This window comes from Natrix helvetica (genome assembly GCF_964273705.1).
Source record: "Natrix helvetica genome assembly, chromosome: 9".
NCBI classification, from domain to species: domain Eukaryota; kingdom Metazoa; phylum Chordata; class Lepidosauria; order Squamata; family Natricidae; genus Natrix; species Natrix helvetica.
The window spans coordinates 7,521,141-7,543,447 of record NC_138560.1 but is presented as its reverse complement, the minus strand read 5'-3'; the positions used below and the strand labels follow the sequence as shown (position 1 = coordinate 7,543,447).

The 22,307-nt window shown below is 42.7% G+C and overlaps 2 protein-coding genes across 2 annotated transcripts; one reads left to right on the top strand and one right to left on the bottom strand.

The window, feature by feature from the left end:
• Nucleotides 1–5,862: 5,862 nt before the first annotated feature.
• Nucleotides 5,863–6,810, top strand: LOC309396506 (G-protein coupled receptor 42-like; the record flags this gene model as incomplete). The annotated part of the gene is made up of 1 exon (XM_081961666.1): nt 5,863–6,810. The coding sequence occupies one exon, from the start codon at nt 5,863–5,865 to the stop codon at nt 6,808–6,810; it is 948 nt and encodes a 315-aa protein (XP_081817792.1).
• Nucleotides 6,811–14,300: 7,490 nt separating this feature from the next.
• LOC309396991 (free fatty acid receptor 2-like) lies at nt 14,301–18,791 on the bottom strand. Its single transcript, XM_081962646.1, has 2 exons — nt 18,670–18,791; nt 14,301–16,986 (listed from the first exon to the last, which is right to left on the bottom strand). Exon 2 carries the CDS (start codon nt 16,973–16,975, stop codon nt 15,932–15,934), a length of 1,044 nt encoding a protein of 347 aa, XP_081818772.1. The 5' UTR covers nt 16,976–16,986; nt 18,670–18,791; the 3' UTR covers nt 14,301–15,931.
• Between the last annotated feature and the right edge of the window lie 3,516 nt (nt 18,792–22,307).

Below are 22,307 nucleotides of genomic sequence, written 5' to 3'. Positions count from 1 at the left end.
ACAGTGGTGAAATTCAATTTTTCTTACTACTGTGGGCATGGCTTGGTGGGCATGGCAGGGCAAAGGTACTGCAAAATCCCTATCCCCTCCCTACTCTTGCGGGAAGGATATTGCAAAATCTCCATTCCCACCCTACTCCAAGGGAAGGATACTGCAAAATCCCCCTTCCCTCCCCACTCCAAGGGAAGGATACTGCAAAATCCCCCTTCCCTACCCACTCTGGGGCCAGCCAGAGGTCGTATTTGTCAGCTCTCCAAACCACTTAAAATTTCTGCTACGGGGTCTCCAGAACCTGCTGGATTTCACTCCTGGTATGACTCACTTTACAACTGCCTTCTCAGCAATGGAACATCTGGTCCCAATTGTCACTGTAAGTCAAGGAGTCCCTATTATCTGTTATGAAGTCATTCCCAAATGTATGATGGCACATCTTTATATATTTAGGGACAAGCTCATTCTGGGTTGTCCTCCAATGTTCAGAAGGTTTACTTTCCCACTGAAACAGCTTCATGTTTTTCTACCTCAGTCCCAAGATATGTTGGGGTTCTTTTTTTTTGTTCTTATTTGTTTTCTGGACAATAGATGGAGTCAAGTTGGTTTTCTCCTTCCCTGAAGTTCTTCTAGGAAGGCTGTGGGTATAATCTCTCATAGAATTCACTTTCCTACTATCTGTGTTTCCCTGAAAATAATGCCCTATATATTTTTCTTGCCTCCAAAAAAAGGCACCAGGTCTCATTTTGGGGGGCGGGGGGGGGGGTTTGTCATCCATGGACTCAACTCACTTGCAACTGTTGCCCCTGGTCTTCTTTTTGCTGTCAGAGGCCTTCAGGAATTTCTTCTGTGGCTGGCAAGGTCTTCAGGAAAGGCTTGCCAGCGGCAGAAGAAATGGGCATAGGTGTGTGAGGTATGGCTGCAATTGTCTGAGGGTAAGTAGTAGGGCAGCTCCACCCTCCATCTCCATCCTAGCTTAATTTTTACCCGGTCACCCTGAAGTGGGCGGGTTCTTAATTAAGGCTTATTTTCGGGGGTAGGGCTTATATTGGGTGCACATGTAAAAATCAAGCTAGGACGTACTTTTGGGGTAGGTCATATTTTCAGAGAAACGCGGTAATAACAGAATGTGTCCCCCATGACTCAAAGCTCCTTTGCATAAAAATCAACTTGCTAGAAATATAGAACAGAAGAGGAATATGCTGGGCTGTAGATTTTTTTTCTACTTGCTGGGGAGGGAGGTTTTTTTAAGGAAAGGAAGAATCCCTATACCCATGTGTAATGCTGTAATCCATATAATCCAGGCCGATTTGGAAATCTTCTTCCCCTTTCACCAATTCATTAAGTACCAGAGAAAATTACAATTTGAAGAATGAAGGTAGAGTGGGGTACCTGTTCCCTTGCCAAATGCTAGGCATGCAAATGGGATTACTTTGTAAGTCATCCTTACACCCTCTCCCTGGGTAAAGCATCCTTCATCCACAAGTTTTAGTGGCACTTAAAGATACCAGCTATCAGCAAGTCAACAAACATTGTTGGAGGGAGGAGCTGGGGTGAGGAGAGGGTAACCGTGCCCACCACTTAGAGGGAAGGCAAACAACAGCTGTAGGCAGGGGAGGTCAAACAGCAATTTGGTCAATATTCTTCTTTCATTGGCTAGATAACTGTCAGAGAAGTCATTACCGGGTCTGATTTCCCCTCTAACCAATCCCTGACCTTTGGGACATTTTGCCAGATAACATCACTCTGTTTGCTTTTGTGCCACGCAACTCTGCAGCAGGTTGATCTGCGGTGGAAGTCTGGCTGATTGACGAGGCTGTTTTTGTTGACAGAATAGAGTTAAATGTAGTGTAGCAAAATGCTCAGCTATCTGGGGGAGACACACCTAGCGGGCTGGATGCTTCCAGGAGATGCTGACTCCAGTGCCTTCAGAAACTCCGGAGCTTCGAGTACTGTACAAAAATAGCAATAGCACTTAGACTTATATACTACTTCACAGTGCTTTACAGCCCTCTTTAAGCGGTTTACAGAGTCAGCATATTGCCCCCAACAATCGGGCTCTTCATTTTACCCACTTCAGAAGGATGGAAAGCTGAAAAAGGAAGAATGTTCCCAACCCCCACCTTCCCAAACATAACAGTTTCTTGCATTGTGATGGAAATCAGTAGATAGTATTAGTGACTCTTTGGTATGGTGAAATTGTTGAACACCGAACCAGTAGTAATGCCAGCAGGAATCCACCCCTGAGTTGGACCATAAGGAAGGCTGAGGGCCACAGAATTGAGGCCTTTGAACTATGGTGCTGGAGAAGACTCCTGCAAGTCCCTTGGGTCAGTCCTAGAGGAGATCAACCCTGACTTCTCTTCTGAAGAACAGATCCTGAAGAGGAAACTCAAGTACTTTGGCCACCTAATGAGAAGGAGGGACTCAATGGAGAAGAGCCTAATGCTGGGAAAGATTGAAGGCAAAAGAAGAAGGGGAGGACAGAGAAGGAGGGGGCTGGATGGAGTCACCAAAGCAGTCGGCATGAGCTTAAATGGACTCCAGAGGATGGCAGAGGACAGGAAGGCCTGGAGGAACGTTGTCCATGGGGTCCCAATGGATCGGACATGACTTTGCAACTAACAACAACAATCTGTATCTATCTTGCTCACCATCTTCTCAATTAGGAAATAAATCTTTGAGATAAATACTATTCTCCCCTCAAAAAAGCTCCCCAGAGGATTTCACTTTTAAAAAGAAGAGTTTCTCTCTTTGAGAGTGCTTACTTGCCAATTAAAATTAATGTGCCTTTCATCAATCAGCCAGAGTTATATTTATGGATTCAAGCATGTGTTATGTTAAAGAGACAATTTTGTCCTTCCTGATTGACTTAATTTAGAGAATAAACTTTCCACCAGTCATCGGAGCATGTTTCCTTCCTGAAGAACTCAATCTATTTTTATGCTTAGGCAGAAATAATATAATATGACATGCTACTTAAATGATGTGTATGTATGTGTGTATACATGTGTATGTGTGTGTGTGTGTGTGTGTGTGTATGTGTCACAGTGGTGGGTTTCAAATTTTTTTAGAACCCCTTCAGTATGTGTGGCCAGCTTTGTGGGAGTGGCTTGCTGGCCATGTGACCAGATGGGAGTGGCTTGCCAGCCATGTGACTGGGTGGGAGTGGCTTACCAGCTATGTGACTGGGTGGGAGTGGCTTGCCAGCCATGTGACTGTGGGAGTGGCTTGCCAGCCATGTGACTGTGGGAGTGGCTTGGCAGTCATGTGACTGGGTGGGCATGGTCAACTTGTAAAATGTGGTGAAATTCACTTAACAACGCTCTTGCTTAGCAACCAAAATGTTGGCTCAGAAACTCTGGTATTTGAAGCACGCAAGTCTTAAAGCTGTCAAGTTACAAGACCCTTGCATCCATAACCCTTTAGAAAAAAACCCCCAGGGGTGTTCAAACTTGACAGCTTTAAGACTTGTGGACTTCAACTCCCAGAATTCCTCCTCTCGCTCTTCATCTTGATGATGTGCGGACGGGCGGGGGGAGGGATTTGGAACCGGTTCTAAATGGCACTGTAGATTTGTGGAACCTCTTCAATTGAAGAGGTTAGAACTGGCAGGACCCCCCCCCCCTGATGTGTCCACATGTAATAGTTAAAAAAGGCATTGGTCAGCATCTGATAGTAATTTATAAAGGTTGAATATGTAACGAAGATATACCATACCGTACATACAGAGGATCAATATATCCGAATCTATCGTAGATCATCAATATCTATATCTAATATCAGTATCTGCTTTTGTTTCTGTCTTTCTCAAAGATTCCAGGCCACACAGAAACAGGTTAGCCTTTTTAAAAAATTTGCGTGATTGATATCCAGCTTTAATTCAACATTAAAAATATTGTTAAGGCAATGTGCTGATAAAACCAACAGGAATTGGTTTTATCCACAGGGTGTTGGTGATTAAACAAAAAGTACAAATATTGGCCACAATGATGTGTGATGGTTTGTCCCCCCTTTTTTTTACAGATGGCACAATGTACAAAAAGAAGTGTGTGGTTTGGATTTCATAATTATGTTTGCCATTATTGCCTTTTTTTTGACCCTCTCCTTTTCCACACTGCCAATTGTTCATGGTTTGTTTAAAAGGAAGAATTAGTCCTTGGATAATGACCTCCCCCCCGACATTAGAACCACCTCGGACTTCCGCTCCTTCCGACAAAAATTGAAGACTCACCTGTTCCGATTAGCTGGCCTGGCATGATTATAAATGTTATATCTATGAACTCCTGGTAGTATATTCTCATCTGGTTATTTTAAGGGTAATGTTTTAGTTTTAATTGTTTTTAGGGCTTTTAGCCTTGTATTTATTCTTCTGTACAGTACTCTAAATTTTAACCTCCTCCACATACATACATATATTTATAGTTCTATTTATATTTGTATTTTATCTGTTGTTTATTGTGGACTGTACACCGCCCCGAGTCCCTTTTTGGGAGAGGGGGCGGTTTAGAAATGTGAATAAATAATAATAATAATTGTAAGGTCATAAAATGGGTCGGTCACACGACTGACTCAATTTGACAACTTTTTTGTGGCACTCAGTAAGTGAACACCGTGGTTGTAAGGGCAAACACTACTTCCACAAAGCAAACCGATCGCTCCCTCTGGCACAGTTTTGCCAAAAACCAAACGTGCCCGGTTTTTAAAACAGCATTGCAAAACATTGTCATGTAACCACAAGACACGGCAAATGGCGATATATGTGGCCGTCTTGCCAAGCAAGCAAAGAGTGGTCACATGACCAATGGATGGGGGGCAACCGGAGCTTTGCTTCCGGGTCATAAATCCCCCTTTTAAGTTAGGTTTTAACTACTTCTTCTAACTATCTGTAAGATAAAGGTAAAAGTTCCTCTCACACATATGTGCTAGTCGTTCCTGACTCTAGGGGGAGCAAAGATTGTCATTGCTGATCCACATCAGAATGGATACCTGTGTGAATCCATACTGGCAGCAAAGATACCTGGTTAGCATCTGCCTACAATGCCTTTTACATATATTTTTTCCCACTTGTGCCCAACACTATTTGGGGAAATTTGCAAAAAGCAGCAGGGTTTGTGGGTATGAGGGGGAATCTGACAAAAATGGAAAGCCACAATGGGAAGGTTATTTCAGAAGTACCCCAGATCAGCGATATTCCGGTCTGATGACAATCCTTAATAAGGGGCTCACTCCGTTACGTGGCGCTAGGGATTCGAACCGCCAAATTGCCGACCTTTCTGATCGACAAGCTCAGCGTCTTAGCCACTGAGCCACTCCTGACCTCTATCTGTACTTTCACCCTCACCCCAAATATTGTGCCTGTCTCTATGCTATGGTCTTAATTCGGGGGGAATCATAAGATACGATGCAACAATAAAACCCCATTAAGGTTTGGGATATTAGAGAATTCCAGTATCAGACGACTTATTCCTCATTTCCAGAGTTGCAGGAGTGCAGTCATGGCCCATCTTCTAAGACATTCAGGTTTTTTTCTTCCTCCCTAGTTCTGTCTTTCGGTTCCCCGGATTACCCAGGCATAGTGAGAAGCACACTGGGCCATGAGAAATTAGGTATGACTTTCTGAGGTTTATGGCTTTATTGCCCTGGCTCACAGTTGCTTTCACTGAACAATTTTTTCACGGTCCATTTCACCTTGTCCCATGCTTCTTGCATCTGCTCTTGCTCCCTCGCTCCTCACACACACACACACTACTATTTAACAGCTAAACAGCTGAGACATTCTTGGCACTCCTTATGCTGCTGGAACATAGATGGGAGAAATACGTAGACAAGCAAAGCTTTGCTCCTTCCCGCTCCGTTGATGCCGACAGAATGGCAGTCTGGGAGATCATTTCTTTGGTGGTCTATGGGGCAACCATCCTCTTGGGATTGCCCTCCAATATCCTAGCCCTTTACATCTTCTATTGCCGTGCCAGGGTCCGTTTGACCCCCAACCTCATCTACATGATCAACCTTTGCCTCTCTGACTTGGTCTTCATCCTTTTCCTACCTCTTAAGATGCTGGAAAAAGGAAAGACGGACTGGACGGTGCCACATTTCCTGTGTTCTCTTTACAACCTGATCCATTTCGGCACAATTTACGCCAGCGCCCTTTTCCTAACGGCGGTGAGCGCAGGGCGATTTTTGGGAGCCGTTTATCCCCTCCATTACCAAGCTTACAAGAAGCCTTGCTACTCCTGCCTGGTCTCCGTGGGCATCTGGAGCTTGGTGGGATTCCACGGTGTCCTCCTCGTTGTTCTCGAGACCTCCAGGGGCACCAACCCCAGCTTTTTCGCTGGTAACAGCTCTTCCTGCTACCGCAACTTCAGCGCAGACCAGTTGGCTTTATTGGCCCCTGTGCGGCTGGAACTCTCCGTGGTCTTGTTCTTTCTCCCCTTGCTCATCACAGCTTTTTGCTACGCTGGATGCATCCGTGTCCTGGTTGAATCGCATCTCCATCTGAGGAAGAAACGCCGTGCTGTACGGGTGGCCGTGGCCACTTTGTCTGTTTTTGTCCTCTGTTTCGGCCCTTATAACATATCCCATGTCGTAGGCTTCGTCTATGGGGAGGATGTTTGGTGGCGCACCGTGGCTCTGCTTCCAACAGCGTGCAATGCTTTTCTGGATCCCCTCATCTTCTACTTCCTCTCCTCTGCCATGGACGATGGAATTGTTCAAGTTTGGCGCTCGCTGAGAGACAAATGTAGCTCCATCCGGATGAAGATTGTCTTGGCTCATGGAAAAGCAAAGACCCAACAGGGAGACAGTGGTATTGCCTGAATTCTTCGTTTTCGTGATGTTTTCTGTCCTGTGGTCTCTAACATATGGGATTAGACCATCATATTTTAATTATTTAGGAAAGGAGTTGGTCTTCTCAGCATGCAGCAGGTAGGCTGCCTGACCAAATGACAAGCTAAATAGTTGATACAGGTGAGCGACCAGCTAAAGAAATGCCGTCTTAGGTCTGTACCTTTTTTTTAAATTCTCCGTGCCTTTACCTGGCATTGAGAAGACAGCAATTGAATTCAACGGCTCTCAGTGAGGGATCTGCCCCACCCAAGTGGAAACTGGTCTCTGGATGAGATTAATAGCAGAAACTGTGGAGAAGGGAGAACATTCAACAGCAACCTTTTGGGAATTAGAGTGAAAAAGGTGAATTGGACAACAGACTTGGTGCAAACAATCCAGAAGAGTTATACATTCTGAGATCTTTTATTATCTCTGGGAATTAGTCTGCAGAAACCGAGCTCACCACTGGGGTGTAGGCATGCATTTCTTAAGGACCAAGAGGCTCACAACGTTGAATGTGATCAAATGTATGTGATCTGCGCCAGCAGGGCACAAATAATTGTTTCTTTAAAATATATTGAGGAGAAAAAAAAAACCTGACATAGGACCCTTAACTTTTATATTTTCATAATATCTCCTATGTAAATGAAGATTTTGTCCTTTTTTGAGTAGGGAAGTTGTATCTTTTTAGTACTTTGGAAATAATATTTCAGGTTCTTCCTAGCAGCCAGTGGCTACGAACAGCAAAAAGAACAGAGGGATGAATATAATCTTTCTTTTTCACAGTTTCTTAGATGCCTTCCTAATATTTGGTGCTGAAGGCCACCTTCCCTTTCTGGATAGTTGGGTTTAAGTAGAGGAAAAACGGAGACGCTTCAACTCATTCTTTCTCAGTTTAAGTTATCTCATAATTATGGGGAAAAATAGATGGCGGAAATTCCGTGTCTTTCACCTTGAGTTCCCGAATGAAAGGAGGGAGAGGCAACTAATCAATAGCAAAAGAATAGTATGGAGCAGTCAGGGCACTCATGCATATCCTTGCACAGACATGAGCTTTCCCACACAAAAGATTTCCCGTTTTGAAAATAGAAGGCCAGCTTGCTGTTAAAGAGTGAGGTTTCAAAAAGGATTTGAATGAGGTCCAGAGGAGCGAAATGTTTTCTCACTTATAGCCTTAGCTGCATCACAGGAGAAAGGGAACCAAATGTCTTCTGCTCACTTGATTCCACTCTCCAACTGCTCTTGTATTATGAGTTGCCTTGAGGTAAAATGGATAATCTGTAACTTTAATAGATCTTGATCTCCCTCTCCCTCTCCCTCCCTCCCTCCCTCCCTCCCTCCCTCTCTCTCTCTCACACACACACACGATAAAGATAGATGATAGACAGAGAGATGATAGATCTTATATCTATCTTTGATTTTATATCTAGATTTTATATCTATGATATATAGATACATAGATTATAGATAGATAGATAGATAGATAGATAGATAGATAGATAGATAGATAGATAGATAGATAGATAGATAGATAGATATGCATAGTTGGTTGGTTGGTTGGTTGGTTGGTTAGATGGATGGATGAATGGATGGATGAATGTTCCCTCTCCCCCTAATCATTCATCCAGCATCAACCTTTTTATATTTTAAGATCACACATTGTAGAACGAAGGAAGGAAGGAAGGTCACAGTCTTTTTCTGCATGGCACCCATGGAAGAACATGTCCATATCAGCCTACAGTAATCCCCCCCCCCAAGGATAGGTATATACTGTACATTGTCCTTGACTATCCATTCATATAGCAACCATTCAAAGTTATAACAGCACTGGGGGAAAAATGACTTACAAACAGTATCCACATTTACAACTGTTGCAGCATCTCCAGGGTTACATCAACAAAATTTGGGTGCTTGGCAATGGGTAAGTATTTATGACTGTTTCAGCAGCCCGGGCTCATGGGATTGCCATTTGCAACCTTCTTAGCCAGGTTCTGACAAGGAAAGTCAATGGAGGAAACAGGATTTGCTTAACGACTGCATGATTCACTTAACAACTGCGGCAAACATGTCATAAAATTGGGTGTGACTCACTTAATAACCCCTTTGCTTAACAATGGAAATTCTGGTCCTAATGAGGTTGTAGGTAGGGGATTACCTGTACGTAAACCAGATTTTTTTTTCTGGACCAGAAAGATTTATCAAACTTTTTTTTCTTGGCATATTCTAGTCCAGTGCTCTGGTGTTGAGGGTGAAGAGGGACATGATGCTACACACTTTAATTTCAAACAAATATTTTAGACTTCTTCTTTGGACTGACAAGTTATTTAAATCTGCTGTGATTGTTGCAGTAAGGGAGATGCTTCTATATTTATAATGAATGTTCATGAAACTAAACGAAGTATTGGTGCCAGTTTGGTTTTATATTCACAGATGAGACCTTAGATTTATGAAATTAAATGTTTTTTGGGGCCAAGACTAAAGTGTGTACATATAATTTATTAAGAGGGCTGCTTTAAAAAAATCAACATTGAACAATCTCTTGCCAAGCTCCTTTGTTGACTTCATGGATATATTTCTTGGTAACAACATGGAAGTGGTTTGCCATTGTCTCTCTACCGTTTTTTTCCCCACCCCTAAAATTTCCCAATATGGTCTTATTCTCTTCAACTTGGAATTTCTTAGGCAGCCGCATCCAAGATCTGATTGCTTATGTCAAGCATGAAAGATCAAGTCCACATCAGAGGTGATATTTAGCAGGTTCTGACCAGTTCTGGAGAACCAGTAGCGGAGATTTTGAGTAGTTCAGAGAACTGGCAAATACCACCTCTGGCTGGCCCCGCCCCCATCTATTCTCTGCCTCCCAAGTCCCAGCTGATCTGGGAAAATGACAAAGTGGTTTTGAAATGTTCAGCCCCTGGCAACCCTCCCATCAGTGGCTATGAAAGGTACAAAAGCAGCACACCTGGTATTATCATGGCTGGATGGGAACTGCGATTTGAGCCAATGCAACCCAGGAATTCTGGTGCCTATCATTGTGTGGCCCGCAACGAGATTGCCCATTCAAATGTCTCTGTCACATTGAACGTTCATTGTAAGTAGAAACAGATCCTGGCACTGGAAGTTGTACAAAAAAACCCCAGAAGGCTGTTTAATCCACATGGCTGTGTATTATTTATAGATTAGCAGGAGATCTTTTCCACTGTCTGCTCCAGAGATGGTATTAGCAGGTTCTGACCAGTTCTGGAGAATCGTTAGTGGAAATTTTGAGTAGTTTGGAGAACCGGTAAATATCACCTCTGACTGCCCCTGCCCCTATCTATTCTCTGCCTCCCGAATCCCATCTGATCGGGAGGGAATGGGGATTTTCCAGTAATCTTTTCCCTGGAGTGGGGAGTGAATGGAGATTTTACAGTATCCTTCCCCTGCCACTCTCATCAAGCCACACCCATCAAGCCACACCCATCAAGCCACACCCACCGAATCAGTAGTACATTTTTTTGAATCCTACCACTGGTCCACATGTAAAGGTCCAGTTAAATTTGGGATTTATTGCTAATCACACCTATGCACAAGAATCTTTTAAATTGACACCTGCTTGGGGTTAAATAAGGGTCAATAGAATTCAAAGGAAGTTGGACTTAGTTTGCTTGTGGCTATATCTGCCATCCTTTTACAGCTTTTAAAATATTGACTTGAAAAAGCCACAAAATAGGTGCAGCTTTCTCCAAAGCACATTCTTCCATCGATAAATCTTCAGACCAAGTCTAAACTGACACCTTCACCCCACAATATTTTCCTAAATAAAGACATCTCCCCTTTATCTCATTTTTTCTCTTTGTGTGGCTTTTTCAAACAATATTTTAAAAGCTAAGCAGAGTCAGATCTGCTTAATATTTGGATGAGATTTTGGCCCCACTTCAATCTTAGCTATCCGTTAGAAGATTAAAATTCAATAGATGTATTTCATGACAATAAATAATCGAGTGAAAAAATAGAAGTAAACGGTATCCTTTCACAAATCAACCCTTTCTATTAGATAACGATCTGCCCAAATACTTGAATTTAAAAAAGAATTATTATTATTATTATTCCTCCACCTTTGATGTTTGTTGCTCCTAACGTGATGAGTAAAGGTTCATGAGAATTAAGTCTGGGTCTTAACATCTAGACACAACAGATCAGGAGACCAAACTACAAAACAAGGAACTCCCATCATGACTATTAACCATACTGTCTGGGGTTGATGTGAATTGCAGCACCAACAGTGTAGTACTGCATTTCTTGGAATACCCCGATGATACAGTTGGAGCAATACCATATCAACCGTCACATTCTAGTGTCTTTCCTGATAATGTTTTCAACTGCTTCCTCATTTGGTCAAAAACTTAACTTGGGTGAATACAGATTCCATTTTTGGCCAGTCCTATTTCTCAACTATGTCTGATAGTAACTCATACATATGCACGTGTGTGTTTGGGGTTGGGTGGAAGTAGCATTGGATTGATTTTTTTCTAAAAACATAATTTACCATATGAATTTTCTTTCTTTCTTTTCTTTTCTTTTCTTTTCTTTTCTTTTCTTTTCTTTTCTTTTCTTTCTTTCTTTTTCTTCCTTCCCTCCCTCCCTCCCTCCTTCCTTCTTTCCTTCCTTCCTTCCCTCCTTCCTTCCTCCCTCCCTCCCTCTTTCTTTCTTTCTTCCTTCCTTCCTTCCTTTCCTCCTCCCTCTTTCTTTCTTTCTTTCTTTCTTTCTTTCTTTCTTTCTTTCTTTCCTTCCTTCCTTCCTTTTTCTTCCTTTCTTCCTTCCTCCCTCCCTCCCACCCTCCCTCCCTCCCTCCCTCCCTCCCTCCCTCCCTCCCTTCCTTCCTTCCTTCCTTCCTTCCTTCCTTCCTTCCTTCCTTCCCATATCATCAAATTCAATGCTATCTTTGATAGTTCACAATGAACCACATACTGTTAATAACCTCTGTTCATTTCAAGAAGGGATTAGCTAAAGGAAGTTGATTTTATTTTTGTTTTGTTTTTGGCCTGTAAGATTGAAAAGTCTGTTACATAGCATTTTCCTTTCTTGTCCCGTCCCCTCTGTCATTTTTGGAACATGGCTAGTTGAAAAGCTATTAGGTATACCGGTAATCTGTTCATTATCTTGGGTTTAACAGTCTTCTCGGGAAATTACCTTCCTGAGTATTATATGAATACAGGGTCAGCAATATCAGGCTGGGTGGAATAGTAATCTATATGGTATGTCAGATAGTATTAAAAAGGCAAAAAAAATCATATTTTCTTTGAGTTTTATGTAGGTTGAGCTAATACCACATCAGTTCTCAAGAGGGTTCTAAATTTTTGGCATTCTGTATTTGACTTACTTTAAACATTGCTCCTTTACATCTGGAACCCCACTATGATACATTGAGAAATTACAGGAACAGTTTTCACAAAAACCACATGCGTTTCCTTTTCAAAACATCTTCCCCTGTTGTCACTATGAACTACTAAATGCAGTTTTGCAATGTTTTATTTGTGGTTCTGAACAATCATGACGAGACGATTAGGGGCAGGTTTTGGATAGATAGCAAACAAATCTGGCCTATTTCAGAAAAAAAAAAAATCCTGATCTGGAGCATTGAGCAGGAGCAAAGATCTTGAAAAGAAGATCTTTGAATGCATGTCTATGCTGTCTACCATTACCCCAAAAACCCACATGTTCAGAATCTCTACATTAGGTCCTAGTGGCCATTCTTTACACTGCTGAAAGTGTGGTTTGCCAATTGAGAAAGAGGATATTGTTATGCAAACAACCAGCTGTAAGCTTCCCCATTGTGAGTGGGGAAGACTTAGGAAGAAATTCAGAAGGTCTCCAGGGATAAATTGTTTTGAAACCAAAAAACACTTCGGTTGCTAAAGAGAACTCTGTAAAAACCATGCTTGGGGGGGAGGGAATAATCATATTTTGATTGAAGACGTTGCCCCAAAGCCCCAAAAATCATCCCTTCTCTCCAGGTTTAGTTTCTATCATCCATCACCACCAATAGACAAATTGGCATTATCACCAAGTAAGGATCTACTGTGAGTTTCTTTAAGGATCCACCAATCACAAGATGGCAACACTGTCTTGACAATGGCCATAGTCATCATCACTAGATCAGTGATGGCTAACCTTTTTGTCATCACGTGCCGAAACAATGCAATGTCCGTGCAACCCCCCCAACGTGCCCTGCCCCCTGTGCATGTGAGCACGAAACCCCTCCTGTGCCCTGTTTTGGGCCTAGTAGGCCTCCCGCAGCCTCCAAGGAGCAAAAATGGACCATGGGGCCCCATGCCACACCCCATTGCCTCATTTTGGGCCTAGTAGGCCTCCCCACAGCCTGCTGGGAGCAAAAATGGGCTGTGTGGCCCCGGTGCTGCCCACCTCCTGCATGTGAGCATGACTCCCTATCCCTCCCATGCATGTGCACTCATCTTCTGCATGCCCCCTGCGCATGTGCATGCGTGGCAGAGACTCAATGATCAGTTGGTTGGCGAGAGGCACATGCATGGTGGAGTTGAACTGGGCAATGGCTCACATGCCTATACATAGGGCTCTTCGTGGCACCTGTGGCACGCGTGCCATAGGTTTGACGTCATGGGCCTAGATGAAGGTGCCACTTTCAGATTTTCTTCAGGGGGGTCTTTGTGCATGGGAGTGGGGGAGGGAAACCTGCTTCAAACCATGATAAATAGGACAGTCAAATGGGAACAATGGCAGGTACATGAAGCACCTATGGTATGTGTATGCCAAAACCAGGGGTGGGTTTATTACTGGTTCAGTGGGCGTGGCTAGATGGAGGGCATGTGACTGAGTGGCTGTGGCCGACTGGATGTCATTCACTCCCACTCAGTCACATGACTCCATCACCAAGCCATGCCCACTGAAACAGTGGCAAAAAGTTTTGACCGGGGGGGTGGGTGGGTGGGCCTCCAGCCTTGCCGGAGCTAAGGGAGTGCCTGCAAACTACCCAGTAAGAAGAAAAAGGTTTTGTCTTCCTCGGCCCCCAGGAAAACACTGCAGGTTTCAGCAGGGCTGGGAGAAGGCACAAACGCCCCCCTTTTTGCAAAAAATGAACGGAAAACGGGCCATTTTTTTGCAAAAACAGAGGAATTTTTGCCTTCCCCCAGCCCTGCTGAAGCCTGTAGAGTGCTTCTGGAGGCTGTGGGAAGGCAAAAACGCCTCCGTTTTTGCAAATAACAGCTCATCTCTGTGACTGGCATGCGCACACCATTAAAAAAGGGGAAAATACATTTTTTTCAATGAAGATTGTTCTGCTCATGTGCAGAACAGAAAATAAAGATGGCAGTGGCCAGGATAGAACCGGTATGGTCACCTGTCCGGCTGAGTTACTACCTATTCGGCTGAACTGGTCTGAACCAACCTCTGGCCAAAACCCATTCCTGAAAGTAACCTCAGAGTCAAAATGTTGGTTTTCAATATGAACGAACACCAGCCGCTAAGAAAAATAACCACACCCTTTATTTTAGCATAGAAAAACACACACCCGAGGCCTAGAGCTTTTCTATACAGGCAGCTACTTGAACAGTAATCTTTCTTTCCGTATGATGTCAGGCAGATGGCTTCTTCCGAATCTCGACAGGGTTTATCTACCACAATCTAGTTGCATACAGTGTCCCACCAAAACCAACGAGGTGAAATACGATACATTGGTTCCAAAATGAAACATGTGAACGTCGCAACTGATGCTTCTCACAAAACTGAAAATTGGATTCAGGAGATTCAAAGTTATCTCACATCGGTGTTCATTTTAGTCTTGGCTTTAAAAAAAAAAAAACCTACAAAAAGTAGATCTAGGCCGGTGAATCTTCTAGTCAGATGTGACCTTCTGGAGATGTTGTTTTCTACTGGCAGAATGGTCCTACTGCCCCATTCAATCCCTGTCTTACTCTGAGATTTAAAAGTTGGGATAGCTACCTTTAAGGCCAAAGAACTAAACAGCTGAGCAGATATATAATTATGGCTAAGAACCCTTGAGTTTCAGAGGAGCTGACCCGAACAATTCCTTCAAACAAAACAGTGGTGAAATTCAAATTTTTAAATACCGGTTCTGTGGGCGTGGCTTGTTGGGTATGGCAGGGGAAGGATACTGCAAAATCCTCATTCCAGGAGAAGGATATTGCAAAATCCCCATTCCCACCCCACTCCAGGGGAAGGTTACAGCAAAATCCCCCTCCCCTCCCCACTCCTGGGGAAGCATACTGCAAAATCCCCATTCCCTGCCCACTCCAGGGGAAGGATAATGTAAAATCTCCATTCCCACCCAACTCCAGGGGAAGGATACTACAAAATCCCCATTCCCTCCCTACTCCAGGGGCCAGCCAGAGGAGGTATTTGCCGGTTCTCCGAACTACTCAAAATTTCTGCTACCGGTTCTCCAGAACCTGTCAGAACCTGCTGAATTTCAACCCTGAAACAAAGATATCATATTGGAAAAATATTTTTAAGAGATACTGGTCCACCAAAAGCTTTGGGGTTATCAGAGGAGTGGAGCTGCAGCTATCAAGTCCTGGAAGAAAAGAATGGTCTAACTGGTCTTGGGCTATGAACAGTACCAGCTCATTATGACAAAAAAGCACCTAGTGAATTTTTTTGTAAGGAGATGGGCATCATAAAAGCTGCTCTGAGAAAATAATTATTGTGTTATCAATGTATATCCTTGTATCCATTTAGCTGAGGGGGAACAAATCTGTCATAGTGACCCAGCTGGTTATCCATATGTATTATGGTTTACCTGGGACAAAGTCTCCAATTATTCTTCGTGCCATTGGCAAAAAAAGTGAACATGGAATTCTCTGAAAGTCTTGAGAATCTGAGAACTATAAGTAGATGTCATCTTATCATTGACGATAATCAAAATAACTCAAAGTTGCTACAAGCAAGACAGGTACAGCAGGCAAGTTTTCCAAATATGATTTGATCATTAGTTGTCACTCAACATGAAATTTCTGCAGGCATTATTTCACAGTTCACACTCGCTTGGATATATTTGGTGTTGTGATCCTTTTCAACTTAGGTGTTCTTGGGAGTCAAACGTTACTGCTCCGTATAATGAGACTTTTCTGAGTGATCACTCATCTAATGTCATAGATGGTTCCAGGGTTGCAAAAGGTGTGGGGGTACTAGATCCTGCCAATATACTGGGGATGCTTCCCAGAGATAACTCACCAGCTTCTCCTTTTTTGGCATTGTCCCTAGAAGACCTGCAGCAACATGGACAGCAGGGCGATGTATGATTCCGGAGTTTCTTGCAGATGCCAATCCAACATTCTCTAAGTGTTCTCCGGATGGTGGAGGAAGAGAAGAAGAAAATAACAGGATCCAACACCGTATTGAGGGAAGTCAGGCAGAATGTCTCTGTTCTCCAGGAAGGGCTTTTTTTAATCACAAAGCCCACAACGTGGGAGATATTGTAGGGAGCAAAGGCCAGAGTGAAATTGAGCAAGGTAGCCACAGCTAAGCCCATGGCTCTCTGCCTCTTCTGGGGTTTAATGTTCGGCATGCTGTTTAAGATGCGGATCACGTTGGCATAGCAAGCAACGGTGACAAGGAAGGGAAGTAAGAAGAGGACAAAGAAGAGCTCCAGGCGGAAAGGGAGGACAACGATAAGCTGTTCAGGGGAGAAGTCATAGTAGCAAGTGACATTATCCATACGACTCCACGAATTTCCAGGGAGGTAGTGAACAACGAAGACAATGCAACCACAATGGGAACAAGCCAAAAACCAGAAGACAAGGCTGGCAATTCTTGCGTAGGTTGGTCTGCGGTTCAACTTGTGCTTTACAGGGTAGGCGATGCACAGGTAGCGCTCTATGCTGACCCCCATGAGGAACAGGGTGCTGATATAAATGCTGCTGTAGAAGAAGAAGTTTATCACTGGGCAAAGAGTGGAAGGGAGAGGCCATGTGAACCTTTGAGCAACTTCTGCCATCTTGAAGGGCAAAAAGATCAGAAGGAAAAGGTCAGAAATGGTCAAATTGAGCAACAGGATATCTATGGGGACTGGCTTGTGACGCACTTTCCTCATGAAGGAATAGCAGGCCAGGAGGTTGCAAGGAAGACCAATGATGAAGGCAATGATGTAGATAGTGAGGACCACGGCTTTGTTCTCCATCTTCTCAGATTCTGTAAAGGAATTTGACAGAATCAGATGTTTTTTTTAAAAACCCAACCAAATCCTCAAGGCTAAAGAATAGTTTCTCTCTCTCTAGGAATAGTTTCAGTTGGCCCTTTGGGGAAGGATAAAATAACAGAGTGGGACCTTGGAGGTTTTCTAGTCCAACCACCTGCTTAGGCAGGAAACCCTACACCACTACAGACAAATGGTTATCCAACATCTTTTTAACTGTGTTGAAGCATTCCCAACTTCTGGAGGCAAGATGTTCCACTGATTAATTGTTCTAACTGTCAGGAAATTTCTCCTTAGTTAAGTTGCTTCTCTCCTTGATTAGGTTTCCACCCATTGCTTCTTGACCTACCCGCAGGTGCTTTGGAGAATAGTTTGACTCCCTCTTCTTTGTGGCAGCCCCTGAGTTATTGGAACACTGCTATCATGTCTCCCTTAGTCCTTCTTTTCATTAAACTAGACATATCCAATTCCTGCAACCGTTCTTCATAAGTTTTAGCCTAGATGAATCAGTTTTCACAATGGTTCTAAAACAGATTTTCCAATGCTCTAGTGATGCTCAGACCTTATCCATGGATAGATCATCTTGCAGCTTCTCATACTTGTATATATTTTTGCATACCAAACAGTTCCAAATTCTTGTATTTCTGAAAAGTGTTTTGAATACTTCTAAGCTTATGGTGAATTCACACAGGTAGATGGAGAACATGATCAGACAGGGTATTGATGATTTGTAAAAATTGTAGAGGAAAACATCAGAATATTATTATTTAATAGATTTGTTAATCTATTAAATTAAAGAAGCCCCGACTTCTAAAAGAAACAACAGAAAATCAAATATATAGTACCTCTAATCCCCAGCCCTAAAATCAAATATAAAGTACCTCTAATCCCCAGCCGTAAGTAAACTGTGGACAATGGTACTAAGAGCCACTGAAAAATCAGGAGGGATATACCAGACGCATCTAAGTTTTGCCTTAAGTAATCCAAGAGAATATCAACACAATCTCTGTCCTCATTCTAAATCTTGTTCAATCTTCAGTACCTATTGTCAAATGACAATGAGACAGATGTTCTCTAAACAACTTGAAATGTTGTTGTTGCCTGTGGAATTCATACAGAGCTAATGGTCTAGTATTAAATATTTTGTTAATATCACCTGGTGTTCTGATTTGTATATTTTGGGGGTTTGACCCCTATTAACCTCTACTGCTGCTACTGAAATTTAAATGCAAATAATATATCACCGAATCACCATTAGCCGTTTGGTTTTTCTGTTTCGTACCAACACTGTTCATGTTATGAGTATCAATTAGCCTTTCTTTCATTTCAGGTAATTCCTCCTACTGAATTTCAAATGTTCTACTAGAGAGTAGAAGAAACTTTATTTTCCAATTTTTGGCTTTGAGTTCTGAACTCTTCAGAGTAAAAGTTGAGTCCCTAACATCCCATTGTGAGATTCAAAAGGAAGACTTTTTGATATAATTGCAAAGCAAAGAGGAGAATCTTATTGGCATATTGTGTACAAATGCTTATTATTGCCTCTTTCACACCTTCTTATCATCCCAACTAATTCCTATCCGTTTCTAGTAATTTCAGTGCCAACCCTTTCTTTGACTATCTCTCATTTTATCCATAAATTTCTTTTGTATTTAATTCCCACCACATTTTTTAATTCTTACCTGTATTCTAGTGAAATGAGATCACAAACTTCTAATGCTGATCCAGTTTGAAGGGTATCAATGCCTACATGAGAAAGTGAAAGCATCTGTCAGTGACAGCAGAGAAATGAAGTTACATTTGCAGAAACTGTGGTCTTTAGTACAAAAAAAAGGAACTTTTTAACCAGTAGAAGAAGAATCATTTGAAATACTCTATCTGCATGTTCTGGAGGAAGTTTTAAGTGATGCTGCAAAACTCCTCAATTGCACAATATACAGCCCTTTATTTATTCCTTATTTAGTTGGGGGTGCGAATCACACTTTGGTGAGAGTAGAAGCCTTCTCAGGTTGAGAATTGGGAGGGGTGTGTCTACACAAGTTGTTCAAAAAAGTCAAGATGGGGGATACCATCCTTTATTGAAACCCCTCCTATTTTTTGTATGTATTGAAAATGTCATAAGAGAGGATAAAAGTGGGATGGAAAAGAACCCTTATATCAACAGGAATTTTCCAAAGGTTCAAGTTAGTCTATGGTCCCAGCTCAAGATCAATTCTATACAATGGCAGTTAGGTTTGCACAATGGTAAACTAAGCTACTTTAGGATTGGGGAATTCGTAGTAGGCGTGCTCTGGGAACCTAATCATTGTGTTAGTATACTGTGGGAAGCTGTCTGTGGGAAGATATCAGAACCACCACCGACTTCCGCTCCTTCCGACAAAAACTGAAGACTCATTTGTTCCGTTTAGCCGGCCTGGCCCATTCATAGTCTTATTCTACCTCCTGGCAGATATTTTAACTGGGATTTTTAGGGTTATTTAAATTATTTAAATATTGTTTTTAACTGCTTTGCTTTTTGTACAGTTTCCTATTGTCTCCTCTTTTATGTTTGTATTTTCTATCTTGATGTGTTTTATCTGACTGTACACCGCCCTGAGTCCCTTTGGGGGAGAGGGGGCGGTATAAAAGTCTAAATAAAAGTAAAGTAAAGTAAAAGTAAAAGTAAAGTAAAGTAAAGTCCTCTGAGCCTACAACATGGATTATTTGTTGAGACATAGTCTATGATGCAAACATAGAGACAATATCTGCATATAGCAGAATCTCATTCACCTTGGTTGATCTCAGAAAAATTCAACAGAATCAGACTTTTTTTTTTTTAGGATGGACGATCCAAGGGCTCTGGATTAGAATGAGACCTTTAAAAAAACACCCAGAAGTGAGCCATAACAAAACACTTAACAAGATGGATATAGCAGGGATGGGTTGCTGCCGGAATTACTGCCCTGTGGGCACATTTGCAACTAAAAAGGTCTGTGCATGCGCAAAACGTTAGAAAAGGGGGAAAATGACATTTTTGCAGTGAAAATGGTTCTGCCCATGCACAGAACCCAAAATCAAGATGGCGCCGCTGGAGGAGAACCGGTTTGGGGGCATGGCAGGCATGTGTTGCTGCCAGTTCCAGCGACCCAGGCCACCAAGTTACTACTGGTTTGGATGAACCAGTCCGAACTGGTAGGAACCCACTTCTGGAGTATAGATATCTTTCCTGATCTATTCATATCCAAGGTTCCAGGTGTTGATGTATTGGATGTCAGTAAGTAGTTTTTGAAGTGATATCTCTGTTAGTCCCATGTTTTCCTGATAACAAGACCTATCCCAAAAATTAGCAATAGAATATTTTTACGTGTGCCTAATATAATCCCTACCCCCAAAATAAGCCCTATTTAAGAGCCTGTGCAGCCAGCTGCCCACCCATTCTGTCCAGTTGCTTATGGTGCTGCAGCTATGAGGCATAGTGGGGTGTGTGTTGACAGCTGTCTCACTTTGCGGCAGCAGCACCAGCAGCCATATGCAACAGGAGCCCACGTGGCCACCAGCTCACTCCTTCTGCTTGCTCGCAGCTGCAATGGAGCAGGAGTCCGAGTGGTGTGTTGGTGCCGCAGCCATGAAGGGTCAGAGAATGGATGGCCTGGCTGTGGGGGCCCTGAGGTAAGCCAGTGCAGGACACGTGAGGGAGCTCCATTACCCCCTGCCTCAAGGTGCTGGCCCTGATGCTCCGCAGAGCCTCCGGCCCCTTTGTGAGCAAGCAGAAGAAATGGGCCTCCCTTACTCAGGAACAAAAAGTAAGACCCTCCTCAAAAATAAGCCCTAGTGTTTATTTTGGGGCCCAAAAGAAACTAAGACCCAGTCTTATTTTAGGGGAAACACGGTCTTTCGCAAGAAAACCCCCCCACAGTTTTGTGGCTTATTAAAAACTTACTAATTTCATTATCAGAGAGATTTTGATGTATAAGATATAAGAGTTTTGAACATAGTTGGTGATGGATGGAAGATAACAGAAGAGAAGAACGAGGAGACGGTGTGAAACAAGACCATTAAATTACTGTAGAATGGAAAGGCAGAGTTGACCATATAGTTGTGGTTAAAACAACACATATTCTATGTGATTATTTTGCAATTATGCTGAGAATGGTCAGCGCCAAAAAAGTAAATGAGGCCACAAAAATACACCAGAAATTTCAGAGGAAGCTGGCTCATAAAACCACCGAGAATTGGACATGATTGAATAGATAACATCACCACCATCATTTTTGTAGTATGAAACACAACAAAACCCTACTGCTGGGCTCCTACACACAGGGTAGATACAGGATACAATTTTTAAAAACTCCTCATCTCATTTCAGATTCTTCCCTCCTGTTTTTCCTTTGGAAGGAGAGGGTTTTATATTTATATATAATGCGAAGTAGAACGGGAACTTTAAAACACATCTACAATTGATGTCCCAATGCATGCTTCATTGCTAGCATCCCTTTGTAGCCCAAAGGAGAGCTATTTGCTTGCAGACAATTTAATATTGGCTTGAGCATTGAAGGATATGTGCAGTATGTGATATTTCAGAATGAAAGAGGCGAAGTCCTGGCAGAATGTCAGTATTAAGCAAGCAGGTTGCTTCATGTAGTCCAAACCAGAAACACATAGAAGAATGCACAATGTAGGCACGTTATGGTGAATCAGTTACTTTTTCTGAGTGTTCAAAATAAAAGAAGAAGTTGCCATGGTTTCCAAACTGTTTTAACCCTTTTCCAAGAAGCAAAAGAGGAGGAAATCCTGACCACCCAGTGAAAAGTCTAAATGGCTGAAAAATGGTGCACTTCGTAATTCCAGTTTAAATCAGTGAGCTGGGTTACTGTCAACACAGAAATGACTCATACATAACATCCTTCCTTTGTAAGCTACTATGGCCTGTACTAGATCTGTTTGTGATCTACATCTTACAGTTTAAACAGTACAAATCTGAAAAAAACATGGTATACAAAGCCATCAATACACCATGATTTTTTGCAAACATGAGCATTATGTGGCAGCACATATACAACCTACGTCGCTGGTAATCACACTCGGGAAAGAATCCTGGGGGTGGTTCAGAGGTGGTATTCAGCCAGTTCTGACAGGTTCTGGAGAATCTGTAGTGGAAATTTTGAGTAGTTGGAGAACTGCCAAATAGGCTGGCCACGCCCCCGCTGCCTCCCAGCTGATCTTCTTTTGTTGCCCTGAACAGGAAAAGGGAACTGGAAAGCAGGTTAGTGGGGTGGGCAGGGAATGGGAATTTTGCAGTAACCTTCCCCCAGGTATGAGGAGGGAATGGGGATTTTGCAGT

Excerpts from the sequence above, each read along its gene's own strand:
- LOC309396991 (XM_081962646.1), bottom strand. The coding sequence starts at position 16,975 with ATGGAGAACAAAGCCGTGGTCCTCACTATCTACATCATTGCCTTCATC.